General features: G+C 41.5%; 1 protein-coding gene across 2 annotated transcripts in view; it reads left to right on the top strand.

Moving 5' to 3' along the window:
- G6PD (glucose-6-phosphate dehydrogenase) overlaps positions 1–25,224 on the top strand; it is a 67,348-nt gene extending 42,124 nt beyond the window's left edge. For both annotated transcript variants that reach the window (XM_089692952.1, XM_089692953.1), the window contains exons 3-13: positions 2,189–2,226; positions 3,481–3,589; positions 5,497–5,714; positions 8,824–8,982; positions 9,060–9,185; positions 9,268–9,361; positions 12,091–12,277; positions 15,637–15,872; positions 16,460–16,536; positions 16,619–16,711; positions 22,540–25,224. In XM_089692952.1, the coding sequence (XP_089549078.1) occupies positions 2,189–2,226; positions 3,481–3,589; positions 5,497–5,714; positions 8,824–8,982; positions 9,060–9,185; positions 9,268–9,361; positions 12,091–12,277; positions 15,637–15,872; positions 16,460–16,536; positions 16,619–16,711; positions 22,540–22,630 (1,428 nt within the window). In that variant the 3' untranslated portion in view covers positions 22,631–25,224. The remainder of the gene's footprint in view (positions 1–2,188; positions 2,227–3,480; positions 3,590–5,496; positions 5,715–8,823; positions 8,983–9,059; positions 9,186–9,267; positions 9,362–12,090; positions 12,278–15,636; positions 15,873–16,459; positions 16,537–16,618; positions 16,712–22,539) is intronic.
- The last annotated feature ends 867 nt before the right edge of the window (positions 25,225–26,091 follow it).

Here is a 26,091-nt window from a genome sequence, read left to right as displayed (position 1 = left end):
TTATGCAACCTATGATTGAAGGAAAGAAAATAGATCAATTCCCCAATCAAGACAGTCATTGTTGATGGGGGAATCCCTCCCGCTGTGCCATTGTATTTTGACAGCAGGAGGTTTCCCCACTGTCAGAATACAATGATTGCTGCCGGCGTCTATACCAATGATGGTGGCTATAGGCAGTGATACTTTCCAACGCTCTTACCTGGGTTTTGTTACAGACCACATGACACCATCCAATCTACCAATAAGTGTATGATGTCAAGGCAGTAAAAAGGGGTGCGCCCTCTACAAAAGGGGCACAGATGTGGTCGCAGCTGCTAACACCTCCTATGTCAATGCTTTTTACTAGTAGGCCCCCTTTACCATTAGGCCTCTGCTATTCTAGCCTTATGGCAGTCTGTTTTTGTGACCTGTAATTTCACAAAAGTGGACTACAATGTATTCGCATGGGTGGGTGGGTCCGCCTTTATACCACCCACATCAGTTTGTCTGACCAAATGCAATATGTTTGCACCCAGATCCGGCTTTTATTGACTTGGCTGGATGTGAGTGGATATACGTGGATGCATGTCTGCTTACATCCAGCCACCCTTATGGATTCCATCATTAGATGAAGGAAAGATCCGAAAAGGGCATGGATGTCACATATAATATATCTGTTTCCATTCTGATCCAATTTAGCAGGGGATCAGTCTAGTATCTCCTGCTGAGATGGGACGGAGGGTACCATAAAGAAGATGCAAACCCCAAAATCTACTAAATCGCATACAGTATATCTTTAAACCTGTTGATGTAATTTTCACTTTATTTATAATCGCAGCTTTCATTAAAATAATAATTGATCCTGCCATGAATTTCCTTATTCAGTGACATCCTGGTATAGGGAGACAATGCTCTGTCTCTGTGTCCCAATTGTCCTCTTGCATTGTCACCCGCTCACATGCACTTCCATTAGAGACATAGCGGTTGTGTCATTACACAAGCCTCTTCCACCGTTGCCACCATCAGAAAGCCGAAAAAGTGAAAAAAGTATTTTCTAAGGGAAAAAAGGCAATTGGTTACAAAATACATTGCTTTAACAAACTAAATTGTCATCCATTTGGGGATTTAGATCTAATTTAGCTGCTAGCCCCGTCACATTTTTCAGTTACAAGTATCCAGAACAACAGAGCAAACAGTCTTGGTACAAACACTTTCCTAATACTTTCTATATATTGTTTTCTTTCTATCATTTTACCTTTATTAAAACTCCTGTATTTCAGTATTGAGATAATACCAATGAAAAATCCAGCTTCTCATAGCCAGACATCTTAGATTTTTTTCTGTCAGTGTTCTTGTAGCAGATTTTTCTTCATTTCTGTTTGTGAGGGGGTAGCACTAAAAACACGGGTTCTAATCCTTCCCCTTTATATCTAAAGGAAAAGAAACATTTTTGGATTAACATGTACTGTAATGTATAATAATGAATTCCCAGAGCCCCATGGCTAGCTAAAGTGGGCACAGCAATAGTTTGCTCCTTTCAGGCAGACTGTCTCTTAGGCCTCGTTTACACTTGCTTTGCTCTCTGAAGAGCAATCTGCATTCAAAGAGTATTGAACAGGTGGTGAGGAGGCGTTGTATAGCCCCCTTAGAGCCTGTTTTAAGCCCTAAATCCCAGACTATTGTGGCCAACTGCGATCAATGAGTTGTGTTTGGTGGGAGATAGTGCCCACTGAGCATCACAGGGTTACAATTATTGCCACAGCATATGTACACCCACGGCCACTGCCTTTCCAGCTAAATGGGGAGCCGTTTAGAAGTGGTAAAAACATCACTCAACCACAGGGTTTTACTCCCAACCCCACCCCCCCAAAACTGTATTTACTGCATAAATGAGCCCTTACTGAAACCTCAGACTAAGCCTTCAGGAAGGAGTGAGTGGGAGGAGTCAATGCACAGACTTCATTTGTTTGTGAAAATTTCAGCTTGAGCTACAGAGCTATGTTAACCATGGTTTCTTACAATAATAGATGGGTATAGCCTGGAAAACATGTGGAAAGGAAGAGGTTGCATCAGCTTGCTCTGGAGAATACGAAACATTAATTTGCAATATTATTCTTTATATGGCTGTTTTATTCATTATAATTATTTTATACAGGAAAAGAAATAGACATCATAGAATATAATAGCATCTTTCTTTTGTGTTCTACAGGGTGATTTAGCCAAGAAGAAGATCTATCCAACCTTGTGGTAAGGGGAGCAACATTTTTTCAGATTTTAGTATTTTTCTGTTTATAAAGCAGTCCGTCTATTTCATCTTTTCTTGTCATTTTTATTTACATAATGAGAACTTTGACAGTAAACATACAGTTCTATCCATCCAGCATCTTCTCCCCACTGGCCTTCTGAGTTGCCTCTGGCTTCTGGCTGCAGGGTAAAGCCACAGGTTCACTTTAAAGTGGAAATAAACTTTCTAAACTGTCCCCAAATAAACATTCAGTATACACACAAGATATCAATACTTGTATGCATATCTAAAGCTCTCCTATGTAGATATTTCTTTATTATTTTGGCAGCTGACATAACGCTTCCCGTGTTTTGTGCATCCTTGCCATGTCCGCATTTTCACCGAACTTTGCTGGGATGACATCAGGCTGGACATCAGCGCTCACTCTTGAGTGATGAACAGTTTGTTCCAACAAGGCTTAGCTCCATTCTTTCATATATGCACAGGATTTTTAGATGACATTTGTTGTGGGTTGAAGTGTGGATGTAGGAAGAAGGCACTGGGACATATTCAAAATGGTACGGACTTAAGGAGGAGCAAGGCCAGTGTGGGCTATATCAGTAATATGGGTGAGATGGTTTGAGGGTTATTTGCTGGTAGACGGGAGAGTTTACTTCCACTTTAACTGCACCCCAATTAGCAGGGCTTCTACTCTCCTCGCTTTACTTCTCCCACTGTACCATTTGACCACCACAGATTCAAATTACATAGAGATTGTACAGCTTATGCATGGGCCTTGCACAGGAGATTTTGAGAAGGGACATGTGAGTAAAGGCCGGGGAGGGGGGCTGGGGGCAGGCCACGCTACAATAGAAGTGTAACTGTAACATATGTGGAACATGGGTATAGGCTAATACAATACTTATACATAATATATAATTACTATATATAATACATTTTGGCCTAAATTTAAAAAGAACAGGTATTTAATTGCAAAATTGTATACCCTAATAAAGGCCTATAAAGATTAATTTACTAGTCCAAAGCAATAATGATGTGTAAATTTCAGTAATCCATAACAACCAATCAGATCTCATCATTTTAAAGTAGTCATAACCATGGCTTATTGACTGCTGCAGGTTAATGCACATTTTTTTGCCTTTAAACTAGATTGCATCTTATTGGAATATTACTTACTGTACAAGGCTGCAATACTAAGTACTACGCTATGGTGGATGGGCAGGGATCAGATATTCTGCTCTGTTACTGTATTACAGGTGGTTGTATAATGATGGACTACTGCCAGAAGATACTTATATTGTGGGTTTTGCCCGTTCAAAGCTCAGTGTACAGGACCTCAGGAAACAGAGTGAACCGTACTTTAAGGTAATGATTTCATGAAAGCTGAATAGGTTTAGAGTGGCCCTACATATCATAAATGTTAAACTTCATTTCCAAGTGAAATGGACGAATTATCATTGAAATCATCAACAGGTGCAGTTTTAGAAGGAGCACCTATAACATCATCTCATGGTGCAATGGTTGTCTCTTCCAAGATATCACTACCTATAACACCATCCCAATGTCTTGGCATGGGCACCCAAAACAAAGAATCATTGTCTTGGTAGGGGCACCCATAGCAGCGTCTTGGTAGGGGCACCCATAGCAGCGTCTTGGTAGGGGCACCCATAGCAGCGTCTTGGTAGGGGCACCCATAGCAGCGTCTTGGTAGGGGCACCCATAGCAGCGTCTTGGTAGGGGCACCCATAGCAGCGTCTTGGTAGGGGCACCCATAGCAGCGTCTTGGTAGGGGCACCCATAGCAGCATCTAATCATTGTCTTGGTAGGAGCACCCATAGCACCATCTCATTGTCTTGGTAGGGGTATATATAGCACTATCTCATTATCTTGGTAGGGGTATATATAGCACCATCTCATTATCTTGAGTGAAGCACCCATAGCACCATCTCATTATCTTGGTAGGGGCACCAATAGCACCATCTTATTATCTTTGTAGGGGCACCCATAGCATCATCTCCTTATCTTGAATGGGGCATCCATAGCACCATCTCATTTTCTTGGAAGGGGCATATATAGCACCATCACATTATCTTGAATGGGGCACCCATAGCACCATCTCATTATCTTGGTAGGGGCACATATAGCACCATCTCATTATCTTGGTAGGGGCACATATAGCGCCATCTCATTATATTAGTAGGGGCACCAATAGCACCATCTTATTATCTTGGTAGGGGCACCCATAGCATCATCTCCTTATCTTGAATGGGGCATCCATAGCACCATCTCATTTTCTTGGAAGGGGCATATATAGCACCATCACATTATCTTGAATGGGGCATCCATAGCACCATCTCATTTTCTTGGAAGGTGCACCCATAGCACTATCACATTATCTTGGACGAGGCACTTATAAGCACCACCTCATTATCTTGTGAAAAATGTTAGAAAAGGTTTTCAGACCTCTCTAATCAATTTGTGCCCCTCCATGAAGAGCAATTCAGGGATGTCTGTCAGAGGCATAGATATATCAGAAAACAAACACCGCCACAATGGGATGATGATCATCTGTAGTGGCTGAAATTTTTTAGACTTAAACGTTGAGATAGTGTAATATGTACTGAGAAAGCTAAAGTTTCCTTCCTCTTTGGAGCAGGAAGTAAGGGCAAATGTTCCCAACAGGGACACAGATGGCCGTAAAAACCTGAGAATGGATTAAGCCATTACTCGATCTAAACCTGGAGAAAACAAAATCCTTATGAAGCCCTACTAAAGTAGACATAACAAAGAGGCCAACATGACCGGGGAAGCCTCAAACAGTGATGTTACTTGGCCTTGCTTGGTGTATAGGAAAACCCATCCCAGGGTTTTAATGCATGCTGTACACAAACCTCTGTGGAGAAAAATCTATACACTGCCAATGCCAACCCCCTCTCGAACAGGCTACTTGCCTTGCTTTTACAAACTTCTGTACTTTCCAAAGTACTGTCTGGGAACAAGCATGCAGCCAGTGAAATGATAGCAATTGATTTGCTTACTTGTTCTGCATTAGTGACTTAGAAAGCAGCAAAGCCTTAGGATTAGTATGACTGCCTGACAGCTGATCAGTAATGAAAGCTTCCATACTTATTATAGCAAAGGTTTCCTCTAAGTGTCTGTTCTGCATCTTGAGTGGATATCATGTCAGGATATATTGATGCTGACACCATCACCACCATGTGGAATACTTCTGTCACTGCTTCTAAATGTCTGCCTTTTTTATTGCGCCATAGGCCTCAGCAAGTGATGCAGGGAAATTGGACTCCTTCTTCAAGAGGAATTCCTATGTATCTGGACAATACTCAAATGAAGCATCTTTCAAAGCCCTTAACCAGCACTTAGAGTCACTGCCTAATGGGAGTAAAGCTAACCGCTTATTCTATCTGGCTGTGCCACCCAGCGTGTATCATGACGTCACTCGGAACATCAAGTTAACCTGCATGAGTGCAATGTAAGCACTTGATATTTGTGTTTTATGCATTATTGTTTATAGGACAAATCTTTATAATTGCTCACAAATTTGTTCCCAAACTATGCAGGCTGCTTTTTTTCTGCTTTAAAATAATAAACTCCATTTTAAAAAAGATGCTGTCAGGCAGGATTTTTGAGAAAGAAAAGACCCTGTTGGTCTCTTCTGTCATTAAATTCTTCCTTCTGTCTGTCAGCGGTAACAACAAACCATGCATGCATAGCTGAGAGTGCATTATGTCACCCCCTCTGTGCCATGATGAAGTGACTCCTGTTCTCGTGTGTGGGAGTGATGTCACTGCACCCCGGTCATTCAAGCAGCTGAACAATGCAAACCCAGAAGGAAGATCGGGAGAAGATGAAGCGCCGAGCACTGTCTGCACAGCACTGAAGGCTTCCCTTGACAGGCGCAGTGCATATTAGCACATTATGGCAAGAATCTCCTGGGTGCCCAATTAGAAAATCGTTTTTAGCTGAGTTTAATAATGCTTTAAGCTTGTTCTAGACAGGAAAAGGTCAGATATGTGGGTATTTTGTCTGCCAAAAAATCTTTCATATCACATTTAGATCACCCAAGCCAGGGCAGCATTAAAGGATAAGGTCACTTTCCATAACATGTTACACCCACATTCAGGGTGTAACATGTTATGAAAGCACAGTTCCCCGCCAATCCCCTGCTTTGACAGCTAGCACAGGATTGTCTCTTCCCCACTAGCTGTTAAATTTTTTAAAAAAAGCGTCCAGTGGGGTTCCACCCGCCTGGCTGTGTCACTCCCCTGTGAATGAGAAACTACAAGTCCCGACAGCCTTAGCGGCTGTCGGCTTGTAGCTCTCAATGAACTACCATGGTGCTGTGGAGCGCTGTGGTATTTCATTCAGTCTTCCTGTCAATATATCTGCTTGCTTGTACATCCCATACGGGCAAGCAGATATACTGACGGATCTGCAGGAGTTCTGCGTGGCACAGCGATTTCCTGATCACTGGTGCAATGCTTTCCAGGCTCCTGCAGCAAAAAATAATAAATGCACATTTTTTTTACTTGCAAAAAAATATGCATTTATCATTTTTTATCAAAATGTGAACATTTCCTTTAAGGTTACATGGGACCCTTGGAAAGTAAAAACCCCATCTTTCTCATTCCTGATTAACAACTTAAAGTCTAACTCCAGCCCCCCCAAAGAAACAAAACCTGCACTACAAGGCTCATTACATCCAGGGGTGTCAGAATAATGAGAAATAATTACCTTATTTCATGCTTCAGCCTCCTCTGCTTCCTCCTCATTAAGCCATTAATGGCCAGGGTCACGTGCTCACCCCTACTATGTACAATGCCAGCTCCACAGACTGGAGCTTTAGGGAGAAGAGGGCAGCGCTAGAGCTGGGGGTAGGGTAAGTAATCCTTTCTGTTCCTCTACCCCCTACATATAACAAGAATTTAACCCTGGCAGTTCGGAGGGCCTCCACTGCAAACCTTTTCTTTTTCTAATTTCTGGAGTTTGGCATTAAAGCAGAACAAAAGGGATTAAACTTACTTTTCCAACGCTTCCTCGCTGGTGCCGGCATCTTTTTCTGTGTGCCAGGTTTTGGCCATCTTCATTCGCCGGTATGGGAAGACGCCACTCCTGTGCAGGAGCCAGTCATCCCAGCACACACAGACCGGCCTGGCACAGTAAGCTGAGTTGCCCATACACAGCGCTGTTTACGGCTCCAGAGAAGACAGTGAGCAGGCAGGTAGGGGTATTTAATTACTGAAGAGACTGCATGTCTCGTCTGCAGCAAAAGCCTGCCTGCTCAATGTTTGTTATAGCGGAGCATCAGTTCCACTTTAAAGGAAACACTCGTATGTTCAGTTTGTAATTGACCCTTCTCATCCCATTATTTCTTCCCCCTATCTTTTGCATAATCTAGTCTGGAGAGATTGCCCTGTGATAGGGTGGGAGTGCAATTCTGGGGGAGTTGGGGCTCGAGTATTACCGGTCTAAGCCTCTCCTGCTTTTGGCTATCTTTAGACTATTTTGCGGAGTCTGGTATCTCAATATTTTGAATTTTGCCTCTCAAAAGAGTCAAGCACATGTGCGCCCTTGTCAGGTTAAACAAACCCTACAATGGTGGTTTCCAACGTCTTCCTATTCATAGTACAGCAGTAGAATGTCTCAGCAAAATTGTTGAGAACTGATTCAACGGCATCACTAGCTAGCTTGTAAATGGTAAATATGAAATGGTAATAAGCAGGATTTCAGGTTTACTGAACTAAAAGGAAAATAAAATTTAAAGTGATACTAAAGGATAAAAATATTTGGGGGTTCAAATAAAAATGATGTTATACTTACCCACTCTCTGCAACAATATTCCACAAAAAAGTCCCTTCCCTCTTCTTCTGGTTGTTGCCTGTTAGCACTTTCCACTCTTCCCTTTTCTAGGTGCCTCCTTAGCAACTCAGTTGCTATGGAGACACCTGGGCATGGGTGCACTCCCTAGCTGGGCTGTGTGCGTCCATAGATGCACACAACGTCAGTAAGCCACACCCCAATTCCCTACTCACACGAGTTTGACTGACAGCAGTCAGAGCCTATGACTCCTGCTGCCCTTAGTGTCTCCTGTGAGACCAGGAAGAGAGAGCAATGGTGCTGCAGCTGAGACAGCACTGAAGGGGTGACAGGAGCCAGGTAAGTGTTTAGGGATGGGGGTGGGTAGTACAGGTAGTTGGGTGTTTTTATCTTCATACAGGGAATGCAGTAAGGTAAAAGTTTTTTGTCTTTTAATAAACTTGAACATGATATATTTACATAAAAACTATACATTCTTTTTTGTGGATTAGTGAACAGTCCATGCACTGGCAGAAATACGATTGTGTTGTTCTTGAGAACATTTTCTTACATCAGCAAATTTCCAGCTGCAGACTGTTTTTGATCGTTTAGTATTAATGTCTTTGGACTCCTACTCCTGATGCCAGCTGATGTAAATAGCAGCAAAGTGATTTGCTGCTTCACTCAGGTCAGATTTGGTTTGTCACGACTTATACGAGCTTATATTTTCCCTGTGATAATTTGAGTTATGTGTTTTTTGTTTTTTTTTCCTCCTTATTACAAAGCGGTTGGAATCGGGTGATTGTGGAGAAACCCTTTGGGAAGGATTTGGAAAGTTCAAACAAGTTATCTGAGCACATCTCTTCACTCTACCAGGAGAACCAGATTTACCGTATTGACCATTATTTGGGCAAGGAGATGGTACAGAACCTCATGGTGCTCAGGTTAGATCAATTGACTTTTACTTTCTTTTAAATTGCCTACCTCTATTATTTTACTGACCATGCCTTGATGTATTTAGATTTGCCAACCGGATATTTGGGCCACTCTGGAACCGGGATCACATCGCTTCTGTGGTTTTGACATTTAAAGAACCATTTGGCACTCAGGGTCGTGGAGGATACTTCGATGAATTTGGAATTATCAGGTAATATTATCAGTGTAACAGGTACATGTATTGGTCATCCCTAGGGCTGTTATCTCATCCTTTGTGCGTCTCCACTCTCTAGAGATGTGATGCAGAATCACTTGCTACAAATGATGTGCTTGGTAGCCATGGAGAAACCGGTGTCCACCAGCTCTGATGATGTGCGAGATGAAAAGGTAATGTGCCAGTTGTTTACTGAGTTTTGTATTCTAATGAACCTCATTTTGCCATTTCCTATGCAGGTTGTCTTATAAGCTACCCACAGACATCCAGCCAACCTAATCACCCAGGTTGAACTTATTGGACAGGCTAGAAGACCTATGCTGATCGTCTGATTACTATTATTCATCTCTGTGATAGGCAGCAATAGGAGAACAAATGCTTGTAGCTCCCCCTCCCTTGGCTATGAATGTTTTGCTGAACTCAACAATCCTGCTGAGGAATATACCACATGATAGAGGCTGACCTGAAAGTGTGATTGGTAACCAGTCGGATTGGTTAGCAATCATGTGATCACCATGACTAACCAATCATGTTGATCACAGAGAGAGCAGATCACAGAGAGCATTCTAGAACTGCATTGTTTTCACATTTTTGCCCATCTCTTGGCTTTTCTTGACAATATATTTAGTGTATTGAAAACTAAAAAATATACAGAATTCTAGTTCTGGAAGTGCTAAAGGTACCATGTGAAAATGAGTTTAGTATACGGAGCAATTTAAAAATTGTTGAGTAAATTGATATATTGTAAGCTCTAACGAGCAGGGCCCTCTGTTTCCTCTTGTACCAAATTGTATTGTAACTGTAATGTCTAACTTCATTTTGTAAAGTGCTGCGCAAACTGTTGGCGCTATATAAATCCTGTACAATAATAATAATATATACCAAAGCATCAAAATTTGGTCTAGTCAAGATGATTTCCGGACATAAAACGTTACTAGATTAGCTCTTGAGCGTAGGACTGATTTCTCATTTGTTATAGGTTATGTTCTGTGCATGCTCCTTGTGTGGTCAGCAGAGTGTTATTTGCAGTAAGACATTCCTAGCGGCTACATCTATGCCCAGGAGTTATTAAGGTTCCGTTCAGACTGTTGTGAGATACAGAATTCCCTGACCTATTTTTACAAATTATGCTGCACCCAGCTGCATGGTACTGTGGCACCTTGTGGTTTGGCATTTATTGTACACTTGCTGATGCTTGGGGGTGTTATCAGGGGCGTAGTTACCGCAAGGCAAACAAGACGTTTGCCTAGGGCGGCATTTTTCTGGGGGGTTGGCACCGCCCCCTGGCAGACGTGACACACGTGGAAGCTGCCGTTGACTGAGGATGGGGATCAGGCACAGCAGTGCGGGCTGCTTGAGGGTGTCTAACTCTCATTCCCAGATCAGAAGAAAGACATCGGGCTTTCCTGATCATGGCTCCTGGGGTGGTCAGCGGGTTTCATTCTGAAGGCAAGTACTGGAAAATCAATCAATCTCTCTCCCCCAAGTAAAATACACCACTGTGTGCTATTAACAGACACCCCCATGCAAGTGTGCAGCGTGTTTTTCTCTGTGGGCCGGGAATGCGTGTGAGTTTTGTGTGCATTTCCCACCCACACTTATATGAACCTACAGTAAATACTGCTGATCAGGGACCATTAACGGTTTTATTTCTATTTAAAACCTAACTCCAAATTTCTTGTGACTTTAAAGTTCATTTGGACCAAGCTGATCCAAACAAACCTTTTGCTCCAGTAACAGATGCACCTGTTGGGAGAGATGTATGAACTGCATGTAGCATTCACTATGTTCAGTATACAGTGCTGTGTTCCGGCAGCGGGATGCCATCCTATTCCTGGACAAAATGAATTTGGGCTGAGCTCAGCCATTCACAGGAAGAATTGTATTTTATCAATGGATACTGGGCTTCCTCTGAGTGGCTGAAATGGAGATTGTGACATCGCCCGCCTGTCTCCACCTAAGCCAATCAGAGAAAGTCATGTATTCATTGATGAAATACGATGCTTCCTGTGAATGACTGCACAGCACTCAGCCCAACTCAGTTTTGTTCCAGGAATGGGGCAGGAATTCCCCATCCTACTGCCAGAACAGAGCACTGTATACTGTGTGTATCTGATGCTAAATACAGTTTATACAGCGCTCCCAGCGAGTGCACCTGTTAGTGAAGCAAATAGTTAACTTGGACCAGACAAACTGTTTAGTTAATTTGGACCAGACAAACTGTTTAGTTAATTTGGACCAGACAAACTATTTAGTTAATTTGGACCACACAAACTAGTTAATTTGGACCACACAAACTATTTAGTTAATTTGGACCAAACAAATGATTTAGTTCATGTGGACCAGACAAGTTCATTTGGACCAGACAAACTATTTAGTTCATTTGGACCAGACAAACTATTTAGTTTATTTTCATTTGGACCAGACAAACTATTTAGTTCATTTGGACCAGACAAACTATTTAGTTCATTTGGACCAGACAAACTAATTAGTTAATTTGGACCAGACAAACTAATTAGTTCATTTGGACCAGACAAACTATTTAGTTCATGTGGACCAGACAAACGATTTAGTTCATTTGGACCAGACAAACTATTTAGTTCATTTGGACCAGACAAACTATTTAGTTTATTTTCATTTGGACCAGACAAACTATTTAGTTCATTTGGACCAGACAAACTATTTAGTTCATTTGGACCAGACAAACTAATTAGTTAATTTGGACCAGACAAACTAATTAGTTCATTTGGACCAGACAAACTATTTAGTTCATGTGGACCAGACAAACGATTTAGTTCATTTGGACCAGACAAACTATTTAGTTCATTTGGACCAGACAAATTATTTAAAGTCAGAAGAAACCTGGAGATCGGCTTTAAATAGCAGTTTGATCTTTTTGCAGGTGAAAGTATTGAAGTGTGTTCCTGAGCTAACCCTTAGCAACATTGTTTTGGGACAATACGTTGGAAATCCGGAAGGAAAAGGTGAAGAGCTAAAAGGCTACTTGGATGATCCCACAGTACCTAAAGGATCTCTCACCCCAACTTTTGCCACCGCTGTGCTGCATGTACAGAATGAACGATGGGATGGTAAGAGGTCATTCTGTCCTGTCTATTCTGTTATTCTCTGTATATCCATTATATATGCCAGCTTGAGACTCACATCTGGCTGACATCTTTTATACTTTATATAGGACTTTTTATATTATTCTTATGTTTACATATCCAGTAATCCAGTGCCTATAATATCTCTATACATAAAGTGATTCTGAATCCAAGGTAAACTAGAATACAAGGCAGTGGTTTGGTTGAAGTAGGACACTTTGCACAACTGATTGGTTGATGTGAGACACAGTTGCTCTCTTACACACTGCACACTGGACATTTTTACAGCGTCTGTTTTTGGCTTTTGCTGTTTTTTTCTACAGCCAGTCAACTCCCCAGCATGTTCGTAAATAAGTTGGTTAAAAAAACTAACACAGGAACTTAACTCACCCCAAAGGGGGAATGAAGTAGATTACCGACTCACCAACAGTAGAAGGTGGGGTCCTCTATAACCAAGTTCAACTCCAGAAGGTTCCCTTAGGAAGAGGCTATATAAAGAGAACCAACTGCGGTATAAACAATTATACAGCTTTATTGAGATCAATTTTAATGTAAAGGCTAATTAACCGACAATCCTCCAAACACCATTAAAATAATGTAAGATAATGTTATCTCAATAAAACCAAGCAACGCACATCCACTTGCGCTAGATAAAATGTACTCTGTCTCAAATAGAGCATAACCAATCAGGCCAGCAGTCTCCAGAGTAACAGTCAATGGGTGCCGGTGTGCACAGATGTGATTCAATTGGCTACCCAAAGATTGTTTAAGAAAGTAGGCATGCTGATTTTGTTGTGTTTTACTAATATTTATGTTCTATGTTGTTGCTAAACTTTGCATGTGCATTTGTAACACGTTTTTAAAGAACCCGGATGCATATTGGAAACAACAACTGTGAAATTTGATGTGTTGTCCCTATGTGACAAAAGAGAAGAACTGTAAGGAAATATGTCTTATTAACTGGCATCCATTTTGTATAATGCCTCCATTTCTAGATGTTAGAACAACTAGTTTCGTTTTTGTAGCGCCTCTCTCATTTCTGAGAATAGTTTCTATTTCACTGTAAATGGAACTACCTTATATGGTATCCCTCAGCTATTTGCTGTTTCTGTTCTTCACGTAACTATACTGATAAGAGTGGAATGTTTCATTTGTCATCCAAAGATTAAGCAACACCCACTGAGTTCTGTATGCACCCACTGAGTTTTGTATGCTGTTCTTGTCATGCTTTAAACTTTCAGAGATTTAGCATGTACACTTCGGTGTCTGGAGTTTTATTTCTCCCAGACCTGGTGGGGAAAATAACGAGGACAGGAGGCTACAGACATAGGCTGATTCCTATCAGAGAGTTGACCCAATTCTATAATAATGAATAAGCAGCAACATAGATAAATATAATGGACATCCAATTAAAAGGGACATAACCACATTGGGACCAGATGAGGGCAGTGTTGGAAGTTCAGATACCACAGAAGATGGGGTAACCCTGTTGGTAATAGAATGGTTCACTGCCAGAATAAGGTAAGGACATGCTGGCAAGGCCCATAACCTGGGCATTTGTTGGTTGGTGGGCTGAATAAGCCGGTTAAGAAGTGCTCATGTACCGACTACGCCTTTAATAGGCAGTCCTGAGGGGCAGCCATAATGCTAATGGTAACAAAATGGAGTCAAATTGTGACATAGGGTATAGATGGTGACCCTTAAAGGTAGGTGAGGCCTCTGATCATCTAGTCTGAGTGATAATAAAGTACAGCACAGGTTGCGACAGCCACCACTTAGGTATGCCCGCAGGCTCCCACCACTCCAACGTGCTAATGGTACTTTCCTCTGTAGTGTCTCATCCTCCACTCGGGGGATATGGTAAGGTAAATACAGGGTGTCCTTTTGTACTGAACCATGGATAAACGGTCTCCAAACAGCGGCCAAAGGTCATGCTGCCATGAGGTGCTCAATGTAGAGATCCATGTGTAGAAGCTGCGCGGGTATTTCCGCCATCCCTGATATTTGCATTGGGCGGCATGGAGATTTGTCGCAGGTAGAGGCGTGGCCCAGAGCTTGTTGATGCTGCCTACGTCAAAACTGGACATAGATACTTAAAGCCTCCACAACAGTGTTCAGTGGAGAAAAGGCAACATAAACTCAAAAGGAGGAAAAAAAAAGAAGAAAAATGCAGCGCAGAGATACACAGTTAAAGGAATAGAAAGAGGAGGAGAGAGGAAGAGGGTGAGAGAAGAAAAGAATAAAGGGAAGGAGGAAGAGGGTACAGGAAAGAGAGGATAAATGGAAAAGAAAAATAAAAGAAGGGGAGTTCATGGTTCGAGGAACACCTTTTAAACTCATTTTGTTATTAAGTCCTAAAGGGATCAAGATTTTAAGTTTGAAAATCCAACTTTTTTCAACTTGTTTCTTTACTCAATAACACAGTATTAAAATCACCCCTCCTATGGGATAGTTTAAGGGCATAGAAGCCCTTGACCCTCAAGCCAGTTGTTTGACCTCCATGGAACTATATGTTATTCATCTATGTTGCTGCTGATAACCATTGAATCGGGTCAACTCTCCAGACTACAGTCACTATATCCTTCCTCGTATCTGCGATTTGGGTAGCCAATTGAACCACATCTGTGCACACCGGCACTCATTGACTGTTACTCTGGAGACTGCTGGCCTGATTGGTTATGCTGTATTTGAGACAGAGTACATGTTATCTAGCGTATGTAAGTGGGTGTGCGTTGCTTGGTTTTATTAAGGAGATAACATTCTCTTACCTTATTTAATGGTGTTTGGAGGATTGTCGGCTAATTAGCCTTTACATTAAAATTGATCTCAATAAAGCTGTATAATTGTTTATACTGCAGTTGGTTATCATATATATATATATCTCCTCTTCCTAAGGGAACCTTCTTGGTCCCCAGCATGTTATCCTATGTGTCCATGCACACATAGACTGTAATCAGCGTTTTTTTGTCAGGGGCATTTTTTGGTTGGAAAAAAACCCCAGAGCTAGTGGGTTTTTAGAGGAGTTTTTTAGCTATAAAAACACTCTAACACTGAAAAACACGGTAAAACACAGCAAACCAGCGTTTTTGGACTTTTTTTGAGGAAAAAATATATTTTTTTCTTTTAGGTAAAAAAAACGCTAAAAAATGCAAACGCAGAAAAAAAGCTGCTAAACGCTAATGCAAAAATGCTTAAGAAACCGCAGAAAACCTTTTTGTTTACATGACTTTACACCGCTAATGCTACCAGCGTTATTAAAACGCCCAATGTGCATGGAGCCTTATTTTAAATATCACAAGCTGTGTTCAGATGTGGAGCACTCAGGTGTGATTGTCTCCATCCAGGTGTCCCATTCATCATGCGCTGTGGGAAGGCTCTGAATGAGAGGAAGGCCGAGGTGAGGCTGCAGTTCCGAGATGTTCCAGGTGACATTTTCCAAGGGCAATCTAAGAGGAATGAGTTGGTGATACGAGTACAGCCTGATGAAGCTGTTTACACCAAGATGATGACCAAGAAGCCAGGGATGTTCTTTAATCCAGAGGAGTCCGAGCTGGACCTTACATATGGGAACAGATACAAGGTATCTGCAACACGTGTGGAGAACAGGTCATGGGAGGTGGTGGTAATTAGCGGGGCTCCTTTGATGAGAAAAAAAATAGCATAATATTTATGTTGCCCATAGTAACATTTTATTTCTGTCTGCTTCCCTCTTTAGCTAGTACTACATGCAGACACAATGAGAGTTGATTTTCTGGTTGAACAAGCCATAGAACCCACGAGGAATATGTGAAGACGTTGACCCCAAATATAATTTAGTTTTGGTTCACACCAAATGCAATTTGATCCCATTTAAAGCGCTACTTCAAAGTAGCGCTGATTTTAGACAGAGGTGCTATTTACCTTTTTATAGTGTATGAGTTAAGTTGCACTGAACTGGTGAAAAAATAACGCAGGAACTATTTTTCAAATCGTGCTACTTGAAATCAAAAAACACATGACTTCAGTAGTAATTTGTATATCGCATGTCGCACCTGAAGTTGCAGCAGTGTGATCCAGGGCTAAAGGCTTCGCATTAATCATCAGTTATACAAGAGGATTACTGTTTGAACGTGTTACCATGTTATTGCTTTTAGTGGAATTGTTGTTTTGTCTCTGGTGCTCTTACAGGATGTGAAGTTGCCAGATGCGTATGAGAGGCTAATCCTGGATGTGTTCTGTGGGAGTCAGATGCACTTTGTGCGCAGGTAGGTCCCTGTCTGTATGACAGAGAGGGAGGTGGATGTCTCTATTCCCGTATTTGTAACTGTTTTTGTCTCTTTATTCTAGTGATGAGCTGAGGGAAGCCTGGAGAATCTTTACTCCTATTCTGCACAAACTGGAGCAAGAGAAGATCAAACCCCTGCCTTACACATATGGAAGGTGAGTATTCCAAGCTATTAAGCACTTCCTGTTGGCTATATGCATATATGCAGCCTCTTGGCAGGTGGGCTTTAATGCTGAGCAGCTGCATACAGTTGTGTTCAAATTAGTAGCAGTCAGACATCACTAACCTGATCAATCACTGTCTTTGGTAGAAATGATATTTCTACATGGCAAATAATTTACTAGCAGGTGTAGTAGAGTAATAGAAATCCAACAGACCCAACAGTCATGACATGCATGCTGCTGATTCTGTGTAATTGAATCACTCATTGAAAGGGGCATGTTCAAAATAATAGCAATGTGGAGTTCTATTAGTGAGGTCATTCATTCTTTGAAAAACAGGTGGCAATTATTGCCCTTATTTAAAGAAGGAAGGCAGCAAATGTTGTACATGCTGGTTACAATGCATTTCTCTCTGAAATTCTGAGGAAAATGGGTCGTTCCAGACATTGTTCAGAAGAACAGCGTACCTTGATTAAAAAGTTGATTGGAGAGGGGAAAACCTATAAAGAAGTGCAGAAAATGATCGGCTGATCAGCTAAAATGATCGCAAATGCTTTAAAATGGCAACCAAAACCTGAAAGACGTGGAAGAAAGCGAAAAACTACCATTCGAATGGATAGAAGAATAGCCAAAATGGCAAGGACTCCGCCAACAATCAGCTCCAGGAAGATCAAAGAAGGTGTAAAGTTCCCTGTGAGTACTGTTACAATTAGAAGACGCCTATGTGAAGCCAAGCTATCTGCAAGAAGCCCCCGCAAAGTCCCACTGTTGAAAAAAAGACATGTGCTGAAGAGGTTACAATTTGCCAAAGAGCACAATGACTGGCCTAAAGAAAAATGGTGTAACATTTTGTGATCTGATGAAAGTAAGATTGTTCTTTTTGGGTCTAGTGGCCGGAGACAGTTTGTCAGACGACCCCCAAACACTGAATTCAAGCCACAGTACACTGTGAAGACAGTGAAGCATGGTGGTGCAAGCATCGTGATATGGGGATGTTTCTCATACTACGGTGTTGGGCCTATTTATTGCATACCAGGGATCAGTTTGAATACATCAGAATACTTGAAGAGGTCATGCTGCCTTATGCTGAAGAGGAAATGCCCTTGAAATGGGTGTTCCAACAAGACAACGACCCCAAACTCACCAGTAAACGTGCAACATCTTGTTTCCAGACCAGATTGACGTTATGGAGTGGCGAGCCCAATCCCCAGATCTTAATCCAATAGAAAACTTGTGGGGTGACATCAAAAATGCAGTTTCTGAGGCAAAACCAAGAAATAGAGAAGAACTGTGGAATGTAATCCAGTCATCCTGGGCTGGAATACCTGTTCACAGGTGCCAGAAGTTGGTTGACTCCATGCAACACAGATGTACATCAGTTCTCAGAAACAGTGCTTATACAACTAAATATTCATTAAGTGATTCAAAGGAAAGCAAAATCTTCAAACATTTTTCAGTTTATATAGTGAATGTTTGTTTGAGTTTGTAAAGAATATTCACTTTTCTTCAAATTTTTTAGAGGAACAACACAAATCTGATATATTTTTTTTCATGTTTTGATTTGGAATAGAATGTGTAGTGTTTCCAATGCATTTTTGTGTATGGAAATAAAAGCTATTGGCACTGTGCTGAGAGCGTGCTCCCCGTGCGCTCCCAGCACAGCAACAACAGGTACTAAAAAGCTCCCAATGCATACATGCGATCAGGAGATTTCCGATCATGTGACTGCCAATCATAGTGGGCACATGTTCCGAATACCCACCATCGCCTCCTAGCCCCTTACCAGGAGGAGGAGGCCAGCATTCCAAAGGGATTATTTACATAAAAGAGAACAAATTGGCCTTCTAAAAAGAAAACCTTTTGCCACTTCTTTGTTTAACCATTAGCCGCCCGGCCAATGGCCGTTTGGCGGCTTCAAATGTGTCCCTGCATTCCGGGTGCACGCCATTTGGCGTGCTCCCGCACATGCGCCGTTTGCGCTAATGCAGAGCGGCGCAGCAGATGGTGAGGTGACCGGTATATATGATAAGGCTGTGCACTCACCAGATGCACAGTTAATCTGGCCGGAAGAAATTGAGCTGAGAGCCGGGAGGAGAGAGGAGAGCAGTGAGGGGAACACCTTACCAGACCAGATTAATACGGGAGCCTGGAGCGTGCTCTACAAGAGCATTGTCTCTACATGCGCAGATTAACTGTGCATCTGGTGAGTGCACAGCCTTATATATACCAGTCACCTCACCATCTGGTTTGAACGGAGCACCTATTGCTGGAGATATTCCGATCTCCTATACTCACATTTGGACTATCTATTCCATCATCATTGTTCACCACGAGTCACTCCTACAGTGACGGAATACATGATATCACTGAAGTCACTTTATATCTTGGCACCTTGTCACAAGTCACTTTATGTATTTTATACTATTCATGTTTTATTTATATCTTTGATGTATTGTCTATTGCTTGAGCGCTGCACCCTATATATATATTCATGGTTTAACCATTAGCCGCCCGGCCAATGGCCGTTTGGTGGCTTCAGAAGTGTCTCTGCACTCCGGGTGCACGCCATTTGGCGTGCTCCCGCACATGTGCCGTTTGCGCTAATGCAGAGCGGCGCAGCAGTGCGATCTGTCACCGGCTGTGCACCTCGGACACGGCCGATGACAGATCCAAGTACCGGCTCCCATTGCTGGTACCATGTGACCTGCTGTGACCAATCACAGCAGGTCACATGACAGTTGTATACAATGGATGGCTTCATTCATGATGCCATCCATTGTATACTAGTGCCTAGCTGTGAATGGTCACAGCTAATCACATGCACATGTCATGTGATTAGCTGTGACCAAATCACAGCTAAGCACAAAAAAAAAAAAATACCTGAATGAAATCAATTCATTCAGCTTAATGATTGCTTATAGCAAAGTAATTCTTTGCTATAAGCAAATTGTGTAAAAAAAAAAAAACTGATCACTTCCCCAAAGTAGTACAATGTTACTATGGTAACATTGTACTACTTTGGTCATAGTAAAATATGAAAAAAAAATCTTTAAAAAAATGTAATAAAAAATTAAATATAATAAAAAAATATATATATATATTTTTTTTTTTTCATACTGTCACCAGTCAGTGTCCCTGTTCACCGCCATGCCAGTTATATGATGACGCTGTACTGCACTGGTGACAGTATGTAAAAAAAAAATAGTGAAAATAATTTTTTTAATTTTTTTATTTTCCGAAAAATTATGACAAAAAAATACAACTTCAAAAAACTCACCATGCCTCTTATGAAGTACGTCGGACTGTCTACTCTGCAAAAAGGGGTCATTTGGGGATATCTGTACTATTCTGACATTCTTGGACCTCAAGAAATTAGATTGGCTGTCAGTACTTCAGGATTGATCAATATTCAGATCTATACCATAGTTTGTGAACTCTATAACTTTCCTACAAACTAAATAATACATCCTAATTTGGGTTATTTTCACCAAAGACATGTAGCAGAATACATCTCGGCCTAAATTTATGAAGAACAATTATTTATTTGTAAACTTTTATAACAGAAACAAAGAAAAATGTGGTTTTTTTTCAACATTTTTGGTCTTTTTTTGTTAATTTAGCAAAAAATAAAAACCCCAGCGGTGATTAAATACCACCAAAAGAAAGCTCTAGTTGTGTGAAGAAAATGATAAAATTTTAGTTTGGGTACAGTGTTGTATGACCGCGCAATTGTCATTCAAAGTGTGAGAGCGCTGAAACCTGAAAAATGGCCTGGGCAGGAAGGTGTAAAATTGCACGGTATTGAAACGGTTAAAGTGCAGCTGTACTCTGGAAGGTTAATATTGTTGTCTGTGTCCCTGTTATTCATGCTCTATTTGTCCTGCTGACCACTGTTACCAAGACAGAAAGTGAGCAGAATTTCAAACTGACTTGTCACCAGAGTAGGAAGTGAGGTAAAATCCTCCAATGGGGACACCTGTTCCTGTGACAACTCCCTAAGATGGGAATTCCATTCACTTTTGAGAGATTTCCTGATACATCTCTGGGGCTTTAAGTGAAAGGAAATTGTTCAAGCAGCGCTCAGGCAAAAATAACCTGATAAGGGGGTCTTATTTCTAAAAAAAATAACTGTATAGTTGTTTCAGCTTTAAATAGCTGTTGTCTCACAGTAAACTATTTTTGTTTGCTGAAAGGCTTCCCTCTCAGGGGGCAGTATTTTGGGAGTTTCATTCATCTTTGGGGTGTATTGTTTTTTTATTGTTGGTAGGGCCTTTTTTTTTTTTTTTTTTTTCTCTTCCTTAAAAAAGAAAAAAAAAGTAGGCGTTAGTTTATGGAGTAGTGTTTTGGATTCTCATTTTTTTATTTTATGCTGATACAGCCTTTTTAACATTTGGGGTGAGCTCACACTCAAACTGAGATGTAGTAATTTCTATCCTTTCCTTAAACAAAAGCCTGCGTGATGGCAGGCAGATAGCTTGGGTCCAGCATGTCAAGAAGTGTGTTCTTCAGAGACCCACATCCCTCTGCTTTACAAGAGCTAGGATCCTGCTAGTCACATACTACTGATACAGATTACTTTACTGTTCTGGCCAGTTGTGGCAAGAGGAGGAAGTCAACATAGGAAGAATCACCCTTACCTTTCCTATTATCACACTGGATCTGACCATTTGATCTTGGTAAAAGTGGAACTTACTTAGGACTCCTTAATGAAGTGATTAAAGACCATCTGTAATATCTGTGTAAATGCTTGCAATGTAACAGCTGACCTGGAGAGGAATTTTGTTCTTCATTATGGGAGCCAGATAGAGCCAGGGAACTAGCATTCTTAGGGCTCATGTATACTGCAGCTCCTAAACTGACGTTCAGGAGCTGTTCAGTGTTTTTTTCCGCAGCCCCTGAACTCTCCCTAATGTTTTCCTATGTGTCCATGTACACATCGTCGTTTACAAGCAGTTGAGTTTACAGTCGTTTTTTTGAACGCACCAAACTTGCGTTCAGGAGTAGAATTTACTAGCGTTTCAAATGTCAAACGATCTAAACGCGATTAACCGTTTTTATAAGCATTTGCGTTTAGAAGTGTTTTTTAACTGTTCCATGTCCAGATGCTGTCCAGAGCCTTTTTTCATCATCAGAAATGCATGCAAATCGTTTTCCATGTATTCAAATGGACCTAGTACACCAGCGCAGTCAGTTCCAGGTTTTGCGTGAAGGAAAAAAATGGTAGAACACGCCTCATTATGCTCATGATGGGATCCATAATGAATACAACCAAAAAAGACAGGTCATCTCAACACATACTGCTCTCTCTGCTTCTGCTCTCTCTATTCCTCTCAAAATGTCTGAAATAGTAATTTTGTACTATTTTTCAGTGCATTCTGAGCATTTGGGAAGGTCTCCTGAGGTTATCTTTTAAGAACGCTTCTAAACGCAAACACACATAAACGCGGTATGCAAATGCAGCTAAACTGACAGTTTTTAACCTACGTTTTCCAGCAGTCCGTTTCCATCGTTCAGAAGAGTTTTCCAAATGTCCCGTGTACATGAGCCCTTAGAGTTCTGCTGTGGTTGTTCCGTCATTTCTTTAAGAGACAAACCCTGTTATACTAGATATGGGAATGGGGGGTTGAGTTGCTGTGACCAGAGTGCAGAATACAATCATTGGTGGTAAGCTTAAATGTGATTTGTTTGAAGGCTTCTAGCGGAAAAAGCTGTATATTGTATGTTACATGTTCTATATCCTTAGAACTCTACCGCAGCACTTTTAGATATGGTTTACTTCCATGATGTCTGTCCTCTCCGATTCTGACCCTGTTTCGTTTCAGCCGGGGCCCCGCAGAGAGCGACGTGTTGATGCAGAACGTTGGCTTCCGGTATGAAGGAACATACAAATGGGTGAATCCACACAAACTGTGACCCACCTCCCTGAAGAGTTCAGAGCCAGAAACAATCTGAAGACTTACCGGCACAATAGATCACAACCTCGGGAATCCCAGGGGACCAAAGCACAACTTTTCCTGTACCGACTTCTTGGCTTACACCCCACTCTTCATACATTGTGAACTGTCACTATTCAGCAATACAGAATAGCTGTGCTTTAACAAGTTTACATTTCATCACTCTCCGTATTTCTTCTCCTAAATTGTATGTATAGCCATTTTCTTGGTTTTGGATACAAGAAGGCTTAGAATCCCCATTCAAGTTTTTATTGCTGTCTGTATCTCTGCAGCGTAGATTCTTCTCAATTTGTCTAGTTGACCATTGTCAAGAGAGAACATTCCACATTTTTACGGTCCTTGGCAAATGAAGCAAGAGGAAATCTTCCAGTGAGGATACCGATTTATTAGATATTGTCCAAAAGGGGAATTAGTCTTACTTTGGACTTCCTGTTGCATCTAAGGAAGTGAAAGTAAATGTCCCTAATGAGACACAAGACAGGTATTTAAACTGATTGGGGTTTAACAATTCTCTAATCTATACTGAAAAGAAAAGTTTTCAGTATACATACACTAAAGTGTAAGTTCACCATTTTACAAAAAGCCCCCTGTGCAATTCCAGATCTCCTGAATGGTACATACCATCACTCTACATGTAGCACCTGCTTTCCATTACATATGTAGCTGCGGGGAGTCTTAGCAGAAATTGCCGGACCCCTCAATCCTCCTCTGTTGTATCATTTGAAGGACAGGCTGGACACTACCAGAGTAACCCTTGCAGCTGCCCAGTTGCGTTTGTAAACTGTGTGCATGCACAGTGCACTCTCTCCTTTTCTAGCTACAGTGACTAGGTACTATACAGGGGGTCTGGAATGACACAGGGGGCTTTTTGTGACATGCTGCAACTTACACTTTAATGGCCCATTTACATAGACACGGCGTGACATAAGTTTAAGGAGTACTGAGCAACATTAGGGCCTGGGTCAACAAACTGTTGTTTGCTTTAACTGGATTTTGCATTCAAATTAAATTCTATGGAAATGTAAAACCTGTTTTGAAGCAGGTCAGGAAAAGATTAATTACAGATCAAATGCATCTGTCAATGAATTCTGAATAATCTCTGAAGCATCTCCTGTGGTCAAACTGATGCCATTGACAAAAGTCCAAATCCCATAGGTCTTTAGCATGTATGCAAATTATACCAACTCATCTGTACTGTGTACAAGGTATGTCATTCCCATGCAGTTCAGAAGACCTAGGTAGACACAGGAAGGCCCTCCACACCATGCAGACTGTCAGCACGACTAGAGCTGTAATACTAGGCTCTCAACCACATCAGATTTATGTGCCAGTTGCAGCAAGAATATAGTGTATTCGTATGGCTGAATTCACAGACAGATGCATAAAGTTGCTGACACCAGTTGTACCTGCCTGTGAGTATTTGGATGTAATTGCACATGAAGTGATTACCCGTGGTTGGGTGCAGATGATCGCACCTGGATGCAAACAGCTTGAATGCGAATGAGGTCTAAGTCACACTGTTTAAGAGTGCAGGTACCCAGTGGTGCCTGCCCATGCCTGCAGCAGCTCTCTGTATACAGAGGGTGAGATTTGCTAAAACTGGAGAGTGTAAAATCTGGTTCAGCTCTGCACAGAAACCAATCAGCTTCCAGGATTTATTGTCAGTCTAATTGAACAAGCTGAAGTTAGAAGCTGATTGGCTACCATGCACAGCTGCACCAGATTCTGAGTGCTCCAGTTTTAGTAAATCTCCCCCAGTCTCTCCTAAAAATAGTGTGACTTCACATTCTTCACCTGAATGCCAGGCAATTGTAATTGGGCAAAGCTTCAGCACTTACTTGTCCGCCCCCTTCTGCCTTCTACACATTCCTAGTGGTCAGTGAGGCAAGCCATCATAGTGATTGATGGGCCAATAAAAATGAGGTGTGATGTAGTGGCGAGCTCTGACACTACCCATACATTTTGGAGATTTGCTTGATTCTCACTGTCCACAATTCAGGTGGAGCCGAGGATATGGAAAGCTTTTGCATTTCTGGGTACCTGCTCTTTATACCGAATAGTGAAAGCTGTGGACAGGTTTAATTACAGTCTCTTTACAAGGCATATGCACCATAGGACTGTATAGGTATATATTATCTGCTAATGCCCAATAGTACTGTCAGTTTTTTGGGGTATCAAGCTGTAGCTGTGTCTGGGACCTACTACTCTGGTGTAGATCCTCTAAAACTGGAGCACACAGAATCTGGTGCAGCTGTCCATAGAAACCAATCGGCTTCTAACTTCAGCTTGTTCAGTTAAGCTTTGACAATAAAACCATGAAGCTGATTGGTTTCTATGCAGAGCTGCACCAGATTCCGTGTGCACCAGTTTTAGTAAATCTTCCCCTCTGTCTCACTCCTTCCCAGACCTAGAATCACAAGTAATGCTGTTTAGAATTGTGCTTAAATATTAGCCTCATTTACAGGTTTAGATGGTTACAGGATTGTTGCAATGTTTACGTGCTTATTTTTCCTTTTATTTTGATATGTCTGAATTAGTAAATACTTTACTGCACACAGGCTTTTGTCGTCTTTTCCTTTCTGCACACCCTAAAGTGCACCTCTACCATAGGGAATGTATAGTGGTTTGTACAAACATGTTTATTGTGGTCAGGGCTGAAATTTTATAAAATTTGAGGGTGGGGGTGCTATTAAGAAAATATTGTCACCTGCACATATCTGCAGAAGGCAATGCATTTCCATGCGATGCGGGAAATGTGCAAAAAAGTGCAGGCACTTTTTTTTTTTTTTTCTTTTCAACATCGTGCCACAGCAAACAGCATAGCAAATGCATTTTGGCAGCTGCGTTTTCTAGATGCATGGGGGTGCCATTAAGAAATAATGGCACACTCACGCATCTGCAGAAGGCAGCGCATTTCTGTATGTATTGCATGGAGCACGAACAAGCCCATAGTCAGTGCTGTTGCTTTCTGACCTAAAGTATCCACAGTTATTTTACCTGTTATTTGTATGCCGATCGCTCCTGATTTTTGTGCTGCACCCCTGAAACAAGCCCTGTGCTGGATCATCCTGTCATTCGTTCTCCAGATGAAGTTGTAATGCCAGGTAAAGGAGGATTCAGTGGGTCAGATGGAAGGACGCTGCATGCTAATGGGCCAATGAGGTATCGGGTCAGGGCAAGAAACCGTGCATGCGTGACTCGAGAGATTCCTGCTGCCAATCAGTGTGCTTCAGAGAGGCAGCACTATCCTTAGTCAGGACTGAATAAAGGTGGAAACACAGAAAGTAAGCTCCCTGGAAAGCAAAAGTGCTGATTCGTGGTGGACATATTGTTTATCTTAAAGCAGAACTTCACTCTCGCAATCAGCATTGACTATTTTTAATCCTTATGCTGCTAGCATTAGTAAATAGATAGGAAAGT

This window comes from Staurois parvus, unplaced genomic scaffold, assembly GCF_062004578.1.
Source record: "Staurois parvus isolate SC_StPar_1 unplaced genomic scaffold, SC_StPar_1.0 ptg000608l, whole genome shotgun sequence".
NCBI lineage: Eukaryota > Metazoa > Chordata > Amphibia > Anura > Ranidae > Staurois > Staurois parvus.
Note: the sequence above shows the minus strand (reverse complement) of the source record. Positions and strands in the feature narration are given on the sequence as shown.